General features: G+C 42.9%; 1 protein-coding gene across 8 annotated transcripts in view; it reads left to right on the top strand.

Annotated features, from left to right (window-relative positions):
* The window catches only part of USP54 (ubiquitin specific peptidase 54), a 208976-nt gene extending 195067 nt beyond the window's left edge, over positions 1 to 13909 (top strand). For all 8 annotated transcript variants that reach the window (XM_090057217.1, XM_090057222.1, XM_090057221.1 and 5 more), the window contains 6 exons: positions 11 to 203; positions 2430 to 3868; positions 8779 to 8897; positions 10143 to 10280; positions 11500 to 11686; positions 12453 to 13909. In XM_090057217.1, coding sequence (XP_089913343.1) covers positions 11 to 203; positions 2430 to 3868; positions 8779 to 8897; positions 10143 to 10280; positions 11500 to 11686; positions 12453 to 13102 — 2726 coding nt within the window. In that variant the 3' untranslated portion in view covers positions 13103 to 13909. The remainder of the gene's footprint in view (positions 1 to 10; positions 204 to 2429; positions 3869 to 8778; positions 8898 to 10142; positions 10281 to 11499; positions 11687 to 12452) is intronic.

Here is a 13909-nt window from a genome sequence, read left to right as displayed (position 1 = left end):
TGCATTTTAGCTAAACTAAGACTTGCCATGCATGATGCCAGCTCTAGCACTCACAGCAGAGCCCTAGTCGATAAGAAGCTGCAAATCAGTATCCGAAAAGCACGGAGCCTCCAGGATCGCATGCAGCATCAACAAACATCGCAGCAGCTGCCGCCGCCAACCTGCCACCCACCACAGGGGGGCACCATGACCCAATTTACAAGGTAGTCCAAGTGTATCGCAGTTAAACCAGGTCTGAGCTGTACCTCCCAGCAGCAAGGTCTGGAAAGAAATAGCTAATGAAATATTCCCCTGATTACAGGTCTGAGCTGTACCTCCCAGCAGCAAGGTCTGGAAAGAAATAGCTAATGAAATATTCCCCTGATTACAGGTCTGAGCTGTACCTCCCAGCAGCAAGATCTGGAAAGAAATAGCTAATAAAATATTCCCCTGATTCCAGGTCCGAGCTGTACCTCCCAGCAGCAAGGTCTGGAAAGAAATAGCTAATGAAATATTCCCCTGATTACTCAAGACCCTGTAACATTCTTCTTGTTTCAGCTCTGCTCAGATCATTCTGCATTATCAGAGAGCCTTCTTCAGTGTGTCCTTGGTTTTAGTAGACTGGGTCTTTTTGCATACAAAATCAAAACGTGGACTGTAGTAGAAGCTTTTAAAAACCGCTTCTGACCGGCTCACAGAACAGATGAGATCTCAGTGTTTTTATCACACTGGAAACCAACCAGGTTGGCAAGCAGGTGTTGGTATTGTCCCTGCAATTTGTAAGGAGTTACTTCCCATTCCCCAACAAGACCTTTGCAGAGAGCAGCCCTGATTCGTCCAACTCTAGGGAGGTCGTTCTGCCAGAGCTCGGCAGGGAGAGGGTCATATCACCTGCCTTAGCCCCACTGTCTCTCTTCTGCAAGTCCTACACGAGTGACAAGGGGTACCTCACCTTGTGCTGACTCTGCAGACCTCTCAGCTGGTGACTTCTGTGCCTGGACTCAACCTCTGCTTCCTTCCCTAACAGCCACAGATGCGAATGGGGAGGGGAGCTGGGTCTTTGATGACTTGTGCTTGAGGTGACTTGACAGCTGGATGCAAAGGGGTGTTCCCACCTGCTATATGTGCATCTGCTAATTGGCTTCTCCAGCTACATACTTTGCAGAATGAGATGGGGGAGGAGAGGTGTGGCCAGGCTCCAAACCTGCCCTGTTGGGAGGGGAAGGGGGCATGGTCCAGCTCCTCAGGTGAAGGGGGGACAGCCTTGCCTGACCTATCCCTGACTGACTGCATGGGGCTTGGGGTTTGGGAATTTGGCAGGGGGGAATGTGGCCATATTGATGGCCACCACAGTGTGCTGCCAAATTTCTTGACACATGGGGAGCCCTGTGGGCCAGATGTGATGGCTCTGTGGGCCACACTTGGTTTGAGAGCTGGAGTTTGAGCACCCCTGTGCTAGCTGTCTTTGTCATGGGAGCTTTGATTTTTAGGGTCAGTATGAAGAGACAGATTGCTAGGGTTGTGATCATTCAGTTGTCCTTTTGCCCTGTAAGAAATAATTATCCTAATTATCCAGCAGCCTTTAAATGCACAGTGTTGTCATTTAGTAGATTCTGATTAAGATTAACACACTACTTCAGTGAACAGTAAGTGTTGCTTTGAGTGAGGAAGGAAGTTTTCAGTTTGGTTTCAGTTACCTGGACCATTCCTGACTGTCCAGATTGTTTCCAGTTCTCTGTTTTTATTCATTTATTACTTTGTCTGCATGCTAAAATGCAAATTAAATGCAGAATAAATGCAAAATGATCCACAAGCTTTTATTTTACACAGAAGAAATAGCAAAGTTGGTAATATATGTAAATACTACAGTTACTTATTGAATCCCAAAACTAAGAGGATAAGGACAAGGAGAACTAGTAAAAATATATTAATCCTAATCCTTCCCTTCCCAAAATTATTCCCTATTATTTGGAGATACAGAATGTCAGTAGAATGTTGTCTATTTGCATTAAATCGTGAAGTCCTCTTGGATGTGTTGTCAGAATCGCTTGGCCACTAATCTTGGAAAGAGACTTGATTTAGTTTAAAAGAGATTAATGTGACCACATATTGACACATTCAAGCCCTTTTCCAAACTACTTGAAGTGTTATAAAACAGTATTAAAAATTATACTTATTTGAAACTTTGTTGTACAAAATTAATTCTTAAAACTAGTAATGAATCCAGTGTGTTGTATGTGGGAGACAGTTGTAAGGGAGAAAAAAAGGCCGGAGGGAAAGGCATAAAATGACTTATTCTTTAATTAACAAGAAATTCTTTGGGTGGGGATTTTGTATTGTGAAATTATTTGACGTAGATGTCATCAAATAGGAGCAAGTTCTACAGCTTAAGACTAAATTTTTTAAAAAAGGGCTTACAAATGATTGGTTACCATTTCTGTGTATTTTAGTGAACAGACTGGCCCACTCCAAGTACTGCTGAGTCAGGAATTACCGCTGGAACCCAACAGAGAAGTGGAATATGGGTCCAGTTCTTTCTTCCACTCACCTGCTTCCTGCCATGAGTTGCACTCATCATTATATCCAGAGGCTTCCTCCCTGCCCCCTCATGCAAGCAATCCACCAAACAGGACATCTCCAGACTTCCAATCTGCTTCTGCTGATTTTGATGACCGAGCTCACTCTTTTCGCTATAGGCATGGGCTGGCTGAGAGACCCACAAAGATTAAGAATGATGCCCATCATGGTGTGGATTTTGATAGAGCCACAACCAAAGGGCTAGAAGACTATAGGGATTGTTGCAGCAGCAGCAAGTTAAATGTTCATGACATAACAGCTTCACTCACAGCTCAGCACAAAGTCAAGACTAATACAGTAAACTCTGGGTCTTTGCCTACACTGTTTCCCTGTCCACATCCAGCACAAGCAGCATCTCCTGACAAAAGTGGCCAACACAGTCCTTGCTTCACACTTGCAAGCTTTCCTGTGCAGCCCAGCATTGACCAGCTAGGGAGCTATCATTCCATGACTCCTGCTGCTTTATCCCCATTACTTCAGTGTCCCCATGATCCTGTACAGACAGCAGATAAGTACTCCAGACCAAACAGCCATGTAACTTTACTGCACCCTTGGGATGAATTTGGAAAGATGGAGTCTTGCACATCTGATACCCTGACCACTAGAGGGCATGTTCGTTTCCTGGCAGAACAGTTTCAGAGAATGCATGGGGTCTGCAAAGAAGGTATTCATGAGAAAGGGTGGACTGCAATAGTCTGTCAGGATGAGAAATCTCCAAGACTAATGCAAGAATCCATCACCAATCTTTCACCCTCGGTCTATAGACAACAAATTCATCAAAGCCAAGAGAACAGAAGTTGGTCTTCTGAGAAGTCCCTCTCATCCTTGGATGTTAGGGATGGGTTAGTTTCCATAGAATGTTTTAGTGCCAAACACAGCTCTAAAAATCCTGGGTCTCACAATAAAGAGCAGTGTGGAAAAGGTGGGCAGAATGTAACAGGCTCTGCAATCTACCAGGAAAGGCACACACATGAAAGAGGCATGAAACAGGTAGATGATGGAACTGCTTCAGGCATGGTAGTGTCTCTGCCTGTGAATCACTGGGTGGATGATGTTAAAAGTTCTCAGCTGGAAAGTAAGAATACCGAATGGCTTCTGGTGCCTATGAGGAATCCATCACTTCCTGAAAAGAGAAGAGTTAGAGATGACTTGGACAGGACCCCAATGCAGCTGCACCCACAGTGGAATCAAGACACAGAACAGGAGATCTCTGAGCTGGAATCCCTCTATCAGGCTAGTCTGCAAGCATCTCAAGCTAACAGGTCTGTGCTGGGAAGAATGGACAGTGCCAGGCATCCACTAGGCCAATCAGGTGAGAATTCTGTAACTGCTTTACATCAGGGTAATATTTTATTCCTGAGCAAGATTTGAGCCTTGCTTGCACACAGTTCCTCCAGTGAAACTAAAGTTGTTTTGCAGTTTTTTGTTTGTTTTCAAAACTAATTTAGTTAAATAGGTGCCTGTTACTTCAATTCAGTTTATCAGTAGCTTATTTTTGTTTATCTTTACTAATATAGATCTTAAGGTGAAAGATGCATGTGTCTTCACAACTATACACCTTTTTAAATTGCTCTAAAAGCACACCTTTAGTTAAACTGGTGGATGTTTGTGGGTAAAAAGATTTAGCTGGCCTGGAAGGTTTCAGATTTGACTATTATGGCCATCTAGGATGAACGAATGGCAGATTTCCGGTTTCATCAATGTATTTACAAACTGAGGTGTTAGATGCTTGGCAGATATTACATTTATGGTGTGATTTACTCATTAATTGGAGCATAAAACACAACATTCTGCATGTTTGGCAAATTTATGGCACAATATGTTGAACAGGTCACAAAGATGTTCCACATTTTAATGTAGAACCTCTGTGGCTGGTTTGTATCTTGCCCTATTTTGAATGTGGCATGCTGTAGTGGGGTGCATGGTATAGTTTTAAATGCCCCTTCAGGGGGAGCCTATGAGCTGCCCAAAGATGGAGTTATTTAAAGCCATTCTGTGCAGTCCAATGCTGGGTATGCAGCAAAGGCAGCTGGTGACCCAGGCTCTCTGATGCCTAGCTATCTGCACTACAGCATGGGGTGCATGCAGCTGAGCATTAGAAAGCTTCCCAGTCTCTGGGTATATGCTTGCCATTCCAGGCCAGGGAATATGCAGCTGGGGCTGTGGATCCCCTACTCCTCTGGTACACACTTCCACTGGGACCTAGGGCTCTTCCCACCTGATGCCTGGAGGTAGCCCCAGGGCTCTTATTCAGCTGATCCCTGGTGACAGACCTCAGTCCCAGATCTGAGGCTACTTCTTGCCTGATCTGCAGAAGCAGTCCTGATTCTGGGACCTGGGGTTACTCTGCACCCAATCAGCAGGGGCAGCCCCAGATACTGGCTCCAGGACTCGGGGCTGCTCTCCACCCATTGAAATGTGGGCCAATGTATCCCAGCATCAGGGAACTAGTTCTGCGGTGCTAGGCTGCACCATTCTGTGGTTGCATCATTGGGATCTGAGGAATTTTATTCCAAAAGTCATGCATCCTGCTGTGCATGATCCCAGTTCCACAATTATTTTAATGTCAGGGGCCTTAGATTCATACTACTTATGTGTACATACAGACAGTTGCAGTATCTACACAAGATGCTTACTGTGCAGTAGCTTGTTACTACTGCGCAGTAGTGTTTTGCATGGCATGAATTGTGATGCACTGCTACTGCGCATTACTAATGAGCTACTGCGCAGTCAGCATTACCAGGAAGCTGTGCAGGGATGCTATTGTACAGGAACACCAGTTGCTGCTCAGTCATTTAGTATTTGTGTATGCATGTACTAAATGACTGTGCAGTAACAACTACGCAGTCAGTGTCTCATGATATGTGGCCAGTGTGTCGCAACTTAAAAATTCAGAAAATTTCTCTTTTGAATGAAATCTTCTCTACCAGGAGTGGATATCAGTTAGTATAAACACAGTATACAAACATTTTGATGTGTTTTGCATTTTTTATCAACCGTTTTTTTTTTCTCCAGGTAGTCTCTATGTTCCTGCTTGTGTGGCATCAAGACACCAGGTCGCAAATTCTTAGAATCCTTTAATGAGCAGTGTGCATTGAAGTTTTTTCACTTTTGCTTTTTCCTTCCCACAGAGGATTCCTAGGCTTTGAGAAAGGAAGTGATCCTAACTATCCTCTCTCCTTTCTAATCTCCAAATCCACTAGCAAGTTCAGATCAGATGTAGTGTCCTTGATGCTTCCCTCATCACTTCTTTTTCTTCCCCTTCTGGTTCTTCAGGGGCCTCTTTTCATTAGTTTTAATTTAGGTAATCAGGGTATCTTAAGAAAAACAGGATGGTCCTATTGTATAGGCATTTTTTGAACCCACAGAAGTGAGACAGCTACCTTCCATTTTAACTAGGGTGGCCACTGAAACATCCCCAGAATACAGAGCATCCCCTTGGTGAGGGCTCAGGGAGCTCAGGCATGCAGCAGCACCTCAGCTCTTGCTGTGCCTGTATGTGCAGTGCATCTACAGCTCCTCACGCAGGGACAGAGTGATCCAGCACCTGGGATCTTCTGCTTCCCTCTCTGGCTGTCTCAGGACCCAGCTTCTCCTGGCTGCGCACTGCCCTATGTCTAGGCACAGTCAATAGAATCACAAGAGCAAATAATTGACATATATTTCCACCAATGCACTGAAAAACAGGACTTTTTTTTTGCAGCCTTTTCCTCATTCAGAAACAGATAGGGGACAAAGGGTTTAAAAACAGGATGATCCAGTATAAAACAGAACCAATGATCACCCTAACTTTCGCTGATGGGCTTTTCAGGCCCAGTTGACTGTGCCTCTATTCAAAAGTCAGGCATCAGTTCTAACTAGCTCTGTGTCTGGCATGAACGACACCAAAGTTCATGGATCCATCTTGACTGATCAGGTCCAGGTTCAAGGATCTTACGTGGCTGACTCTAGAAGTCACTTGTCAGTGCAGATACTTTCAAGTTGTTTTAGTCCAGTGTTGAGGACCTGCCACCTTGTCAGAGTGTTTATATATCCAGTGTGAATAACTTTGATGTCTCCAGATTGGTCAGACTGACATTTAATCCAGTGCCTGCAGTTAAGGCCCTGTTCACCCTGTGCTACAGAAATGGAACCAGCCCCTCTGGATTGATAATGTGTAGTGTGTGTGCGGACACACATGCGCACACACACACACACACACACCTTCACAAAATTGGCTGAGTATCTGCAGTATACCTTGGGATCCAGAACTCTTTTCAGGTTGCATTAAATGCCAAGGATTTGATGCCTTACTTGTCAGGGAATTCAGAATTACCAGAGGTAAGGGAAAAAATGAGAAGGTGCCAAAAGCCATCTCAGCTGATTCTGTGCTCTTTGTAGCCAGTATTGAAGTCCCCAGATATATGTGCATTAGTGGAACTGCCAACAGTAGCCATTTCAAAAACCAGCACGCTTGAGACAAGTCTTGCAGAGACTCCTTTCAGGCTTTGGTCTATGCATCTCAGATTCACCTACCTAGCATATACCTGCCAATAAAAGTGGTCATGCTTTGCCCTCTTTGCAGCACTAAGAGTTTTTATCAGTTGCCTGACTCTCAATTATCTTTCTTGTCAGGGAATGGATTTTGGCTCATTGTAAAATGTGCATATTATGTTCACTTTCAAAAAGTGCAGGTTACAGGAAAGGTTCCTTACCAGTGCAACTGGGTCACACCTTGATTAGCTGTAGCTGGAGCAACTGACGGATTTGTTACTGTCCTTTTTTAGACGCCATGATCACCTGAGCCATAATCCCTTAGGATATTTGGCATGCTTTACTGTGAAAGAGAAAGAAACGGGGGAGCTTTCTCTCTTGTTTTGTTTATGTGCTTTGCCATCCTTAGATGGAGGTCTCAAGTGGGGAGGGGTAGGGAGGTCTCCTGCATCCATCTTTCTCAGAGAATTAATTTGTTTTTCCAAGCTTCAGTCACATCCTGGAAGTTGGATTCAATGTCTAGGATATCTACAGGCCTTAGATTTGGGCCACTCAGGCAATGGTTATATCTTTGGGCCTAGACACACAACACAACTCATTTTCGCTGGTATAATTTTTTTTCACTGGCCTTTTTTACTGGTGTAAATGATAAGGAAATCTAGAGGAGGCAGATAGTGAGATATTCTGGGTGATGAGCTTAAATAGGTAATAACCTGTTTGCTTACAAATGGCTACTGAATAGCTTTGGGCACACAGTACCTAAACCCGTTTATTCCCTGGAGTAATTCTTTACTGGATTTAAGGAAGTTTATACAAGTACAGGGCCAGAATGCATTTGTATGTTAGCTACCCACTCCTTTTTACACCCTTAGAAATGGTGATTTTGCCAGTGAAAAAGTATTTTGTACAAGCCTTTTAAACTCCCTCCAAGTATTGGAGGCATAAGGTGTGGGACTGAGGCTCTTCAAAAGTTGCTTAGATGTATCGGCCTATGTATCTCAATCCATGATATGGAAGTTATTTCATCACCTGAAGATATTGAAAGATACACGCTTTGGCCTAGCACAGTTTCCAGTAGCTTGCCTTTGCCTGTCCTGAATCACAGTTTTTCTAAAGCTGCTGCTTGAAATTCTACATTTTCTGTCAGCAGTTTTCCCTCTAATTTAAGGACTGTTTAGGGAGGATAAGAGATTGCAGTCAGTGTCTATATACTTGACTTGACATGTAGAAAGGGCGCTCATTTTTGGCAGTTCAGCAATCATTAACTCTAATATTTCTTACCCTTCTTGAGGAGGGTAATCTGATGTTTACTAAACCTCCCACAAATGGGAATGTGCAGAAGCCACTAGAAGAAAGAATGAAAGTTAACTGGAATTCTTGGAGACAAGTCTCTCCGTGTTCATATGCCACAACTACCCTCCAGGCTATTTTGTCACCTTTTGTTTCATGTGTACTGAATTAAAGTGGTTGGGACCAGTCTTTCCTTGAAACGTTTAGAATCCTACATGAGAGCAAGGGAAGGGGAAACAAGTATCTCCAGCAGGCTGTGCACTAAAAGATTCTTGGCCCTGTAAGTGTCAATTTAGAGGCTAATTTAGAAGAACATTTGGTTAGTAGTGTATTTCCTTTGTTTTTATATATATATATAGTTCATTAATTTCTGCTTCAGGTAGGCTTGAGATCAGTGAGTGTGCCACTGATAGAGATTTTCACTTGGAATTTAATCCCACTACTTTATTTCTGTCCTAGTCTCTGCAAACGTAAAAGCAAGGAAGTTGCGTACTGCAGCTGGCATGGGTCTCTCAAAAACGCCGACAGCAGAGATTGGATGCAGCCTGTATGGATCCGTTGTCTCTCCTGTTTCTAAGGTAGCAGCACATTAAAGAATGTTGGAGGGTGGGGCCTATAAGGCTGTATGTATGTGGAGATGGAGGGCCCAATTATTTCAGCAGCAAATGAAGTAAAAAATGTCCATAGGAAAGGCAGAGTGTTCATACATATTAAACATTAGAGAATGCTAGGTACAGACCTTTTCAAAATCCAGCAGTAAGTATAGGGATGATTTGGGAAAAGTGCTACACTTGGACAGTAGTGTCATCTAAATTCTTTTCAGGGCCATGTAGCCTCATAATTAGGAGCTAGTGTCTATAATTGTATTGTTACAGACTGTAGGGAAACATATCACATTATGAAAATGATCTAAAATGTTTCATATTGCTTGCTTTTGTGGTTTCCTTCTTCGTGTTATATATTTACAGCTGTAGCACTGTCTTTGGTAAACTGTCACATTGAACAGGGTTCAACTGAGTATTATGCACAATTTAATAACTGACATCTAGTATTCTTTGAGTGAGAGAGAGAGAAAAGTTAGGAGGAGCTACAGTGCATTGTAGGTTGTGATACTGTCTTCAAGACCTTGGGAATGTGTTCTATCTCCTTTTCATAGTAGTCTAACAGTTTTAGTTCATATCACATGCTTTTCCTAAGATAAGACAATTGAATAATGAGCTGTGATATTTTGGTGCTTGTACCTCAAAGCATATGGGTACCTTTGGGTAAAAAAATATTAAAGACTGATGTGTATGAACCTGAAAATAGAAAAGGAACTAATTTCCTATCCCAACAGAAAAGTAGATTTCCAACCTAATAATTCTGGACTTATCCAGATTTGTGAAAAGACAGTTCCTTTGGCCCCTTCACTTCCCTTTTAGATTACATTTTGGCATGGTCATCATTTCCAACACTACTTATCTGAGCTACCAAGAAGACATATAGGGCAGTAGTCAGTCCCTTGGCTAGATTCCTCCCATGGGAGGGCTGTAGATCCTCGCTTTAAGTGTTTACAGGATATTGAAGTGTACTTGTGCAAATCTCAGTACTTTATAATGTGGAAAACTAGTCATACAAATAGCATTTTAATAAGAAATTCTAAAAGGTTTATTTGCTTTAGTATATTAAGTTAGTCTTGAATGAAGGAGTCTGAAAAGAAAAGATCAGCATATTTCATGAAGTTCATATAATTTATCATATTTTTATTGACCTCTTTCCCTAAATCACTGTACAGCACATGACCCATGGAGAGACCTTTCTAAATGTAGTAATGTTGTTTGCAGGTCACATATACCAGAGACCACAGCAGGGAGCCAGAAGAGGAGATGTACAGTGCAGAGAATTTCCGTCGTATCGCTCGCAGTCTCAGTGGGACAGTCATCGCAAACAAAGAAGAGACCCTGGTCTCGTCTCATAGTTTTGTAAGTAGAATGATCAATAGCATTATTAAGAGCTACCTTGGGGTTAGCATATACCACCTAATTTCTTTCTTCCTTTCCTGTATCCATCTTCTCTAGCAGCAGTTACTAAACAAGAAAGGCATACAATTGAAAAAAATTTATATTAGCTCAGAAGAGGAAAGCTTCTTTCCTAGCCACATTAGGGAAAGCTAATAAGCAGCAGCACTGCCATACCTGTCTCCTCAATAATTTTTTTTCTCCTCTTTGAAAGGGCAGAGAAAAGGTTTTCACTTATGTCAGTGTGGTTCTGCTTTTGAAGGGAAGGAAGAAAAATGCTGCATCTAATTGCACCCAGTAATGTTCCCCAACATATCCTCAAAAGTAGGCAATTTTCTGGAACTGCCACTTTGAGAAGAACGGGAACAATTTGAACACACTGGTGTTTAATGGGGCAATTTCTTTGAAGAGGGGAAGCTTTGAGAGTATTCTTTAATGTGAAGTATTAGTTCTGGTGTCTCCCCGCCTCCACTTTCCATTGCTTATGTTTAGACTTCTCCAAAGGAAACCTAAGAACATTAGCTCTGTTTGAAAACAGCTGAACAAGGAGGATACGTAGGTCTGTTTGCAAAGTTATTGTTTGTCAAAGTTGAAAGCCATAGCAGGACTCTGACTTTTGAGCTTTAGGCATTGTCTAAGCATACACATTTGGGTTTTTTCCCCTAAATCAGTCCAGTTAAACTGGTGCAAATCTGGGTGTATAGGTAGGGGTTCAGACAAATCTGTCTTTTACTGCTGCAAGAGATTCAGCTACCTGGTACTACCCAAAACAGATACCCTACATCCTTGTGCAGCTCTTTTATAAAGCATGCTGGGTCCTGTAGTGTACATCTTTGTGTTGTGTTGAAACAGCACCAACAAGGTTAAGTGGGAATAGGCACATTTACTTTTTCTACTGTGAGATTATTGCCACTATTCTGAAAAATGGGTACGTGAACCAAACTTTTGTCCTGCCCTTCCCACTCTGAGCCAAACAATTAGTCAACACCCCCATCATTAAAACATTCACCAGATGAGAGTTTTCCAAAACGAATACTGTTACCTTGCATTCCTTTCTTTCACATACAGATGCATGTACTTGTTGTGGTGACTTATCCCTGTCATTGCCATGTTCACTTGATTCAGCCCAGCTCTGTTTAATCATCATTTGTGGGTTTTTTCCCCTTTCTCATTTTGTCAAAAGGAAGCATCAAATATGAGGAGAATGCCAGTGGAAACCAGGCACCGCTCTTCCAGCTCTACTTCCCTTCCTTTTCCCCATGACCCTCCTGTGTTACCCTTTGATCCCCAGCACAACCCAACCTGGCCGCAGCACCTGTCCCATGACGTATTGATGCCTAGCATGGTGGGCAAGGCACATAGACCATCAGGTAATCACAGGGCATTTTGCCCTCCTGCATGATTAGAAAAACTGTGTGCAGTTTTCACCCTGCTGTTTCTGAAGCACAGCTTCTCAGGCCTTGTCTGTCAATGATGCTTTTACACCTGCCTCAATCTCTCCAGAAATTTGGAAGGATAAATCTATCATTCTTTTTTCCCCCTTTGCTATCCCTTCCACACTGCTTTAATGTGCTGTGTTAAGTGACTACAATCTAAAGGGATAATTTTTAAGTTGGAGGCATGGCTGTTGATTGTTTAAATATAATAATGCTTACATTATAGATGTACATAAAGAGGTATCTGGCCAGCAAAAATGACAGTGTAACCTCAAAGAACTGCTTCTGGAATTTACTTTTTAGTGTACTTAACTAGGTTGTTAGTCATTTTAAATAGTCTTATAATGTTACAGAAAAAAAGGCTATGAGGGATTCACAAATTCCTTAGAGTTGTGCTCCACCTAGGTCTTGGTACCCTTGAACCATTTGTATGAAGGGTGGATAGTAACTACCTGTGAAAGAGTTGGGTATAGGTACTATGTTGTACGAGACACATTCCTTCAAATTCCACTTTTTTGCACAGTCTCCTGGGATTATGATCCTAGTTGGAATTGACTAGTTTTCATGCGTTCAAAATCCGTACTACAAGAAATGTCCTGGTGTAGGGCTGATTCAGTTTAACCTTTCCAATCTGCAGGTGGGCCACCACTGGAGGCTTTGAGAGAAAAAAATTAACTGAACAAACACTTTCTTCCCCCAGGAGATCAGAAGAACATCCAGAAAATTCTGGTTATGCCTGACGGGGGTGAAACTTTCCAAGGTGAAGACCACACAGGTGTGGCACTGAGCTGTGGAAGTCTCCCCTGCACACAGAAATGCCCCTCTGCCCAAGGGCGAAGGCCTCTTGATCAGCATTTAGGATGTGGGGCATCAAGTCTCTCTGGCCATTGGCTGCAGTTGAACCACACTGCTAAACAAACGGTGACATTGCCAGATAAACAAAAAATGCACTTGGGATGCCCAGGCCAATCAGACAAAGGCTTACAGGAAGAGTTCCTCCAGCAGCCCTTACAACATCAAGTGCTAGAGTCTTATTCCATCAAGTGTAGGCCACCATCCAGCACAGACTACAGCACCTTAAGAGCACCATGGGGGCTGCATTGGAATTCTGGTCACCCTCAAGGTTGTCCTGTGCCACCTGCTCGTGCTAAGGTGCCAGGTCCAAAGAGGGTTGATATGCCCCCAGAAGAAGACTGGCGGCAGAACAGCTATACCCTGCAGCCAGGTGGAAAGAGAAAACTGCCAGTGCATGTGGTGGATGGTGCTTTCTCTTCTGCTACTGAGGCACACCGAAATATCATAGCCCGAGTAGCAGCAGCTGCTGCCGCCAGACAAAATAATGGCTGGTGAGGCCTTCTTCAAATCAGTGCAACCCCAACAATGATAAACTTCCCTGTGAACAGACCATCTGCACTGTAGCTGTTATGGAGGTGCTGTTTATTGTAAAGCAACAAACTTTTACAGTTGGTGTTTGTGCCAGTTCTGTTTTAAAATATAACTATACAGTATGTGGAAGCTAACTGCAATGTGTTTCTTTTCTGGTATTGCTGAATTGCTGTCTGTGGGGGAAGCTCTCAGCTATTTCAGTCCCAATGTCTCAGCAGGAAGTGTTGTAGGGAGTAGTAGATATAAGGGGCACTGGCTATGGACACACACACACACAGACACACACACACACACACACTCTCTCTCTCTCTCTCTCTCTCTCTTATGGTCTCAGTCATGAAACAGCTTTGGTTAATTATTTGCATACAGAACCAGCCCACTTATTTTTTCCTTTTGTTTTTCTCTTCTCCCTCTTCTACCCCTTACTAGGGTAAAACTGATCTACCTTCCAGGTTTCCAGTAAAATCTAAACTCAGCTGGACTGGCAGCTAGTGAGGCAAACCCAACATTCATTATGCTGATATCTCAAGCACAGACCACAGCTGTAGTTGCTAAGTAGGGAAGTGGGAAGGAGACATTGCCCCACTGATAAACCAGAACTTCCCCACTTCTTTCTGGCAAACTAACAATGCTTCAGACAGAAAAGACTGTTAATGCTGCACGCTTAATTACACCAATGTAAACACAAAATACGTTTAACTATTTTAGGGTCAAACATACTTGCTTTTGTAAGTATTTTTTGAATAAATCTATGAAAATAGTTCTATTTAA

The sequence above is a fragment of the Crocodylus siamensis genome, chromosome 7 (assembly GCF_052110815.1).
Source record: "Crocodylus siamensis isolate JL-2025a chromosome 7, ASM5211081v1, whole genome shotgun sequence".
NCBI lineage: Eukaryota > Metazoa > Chordata > Crocodylia > Crocodylidae > Crocodylus > Crocodylus siamensis.
Note: the sequence above shows the minus strand (reverse complement) of the source record. Positions and strands in the feature narration are given on the sequence as shown.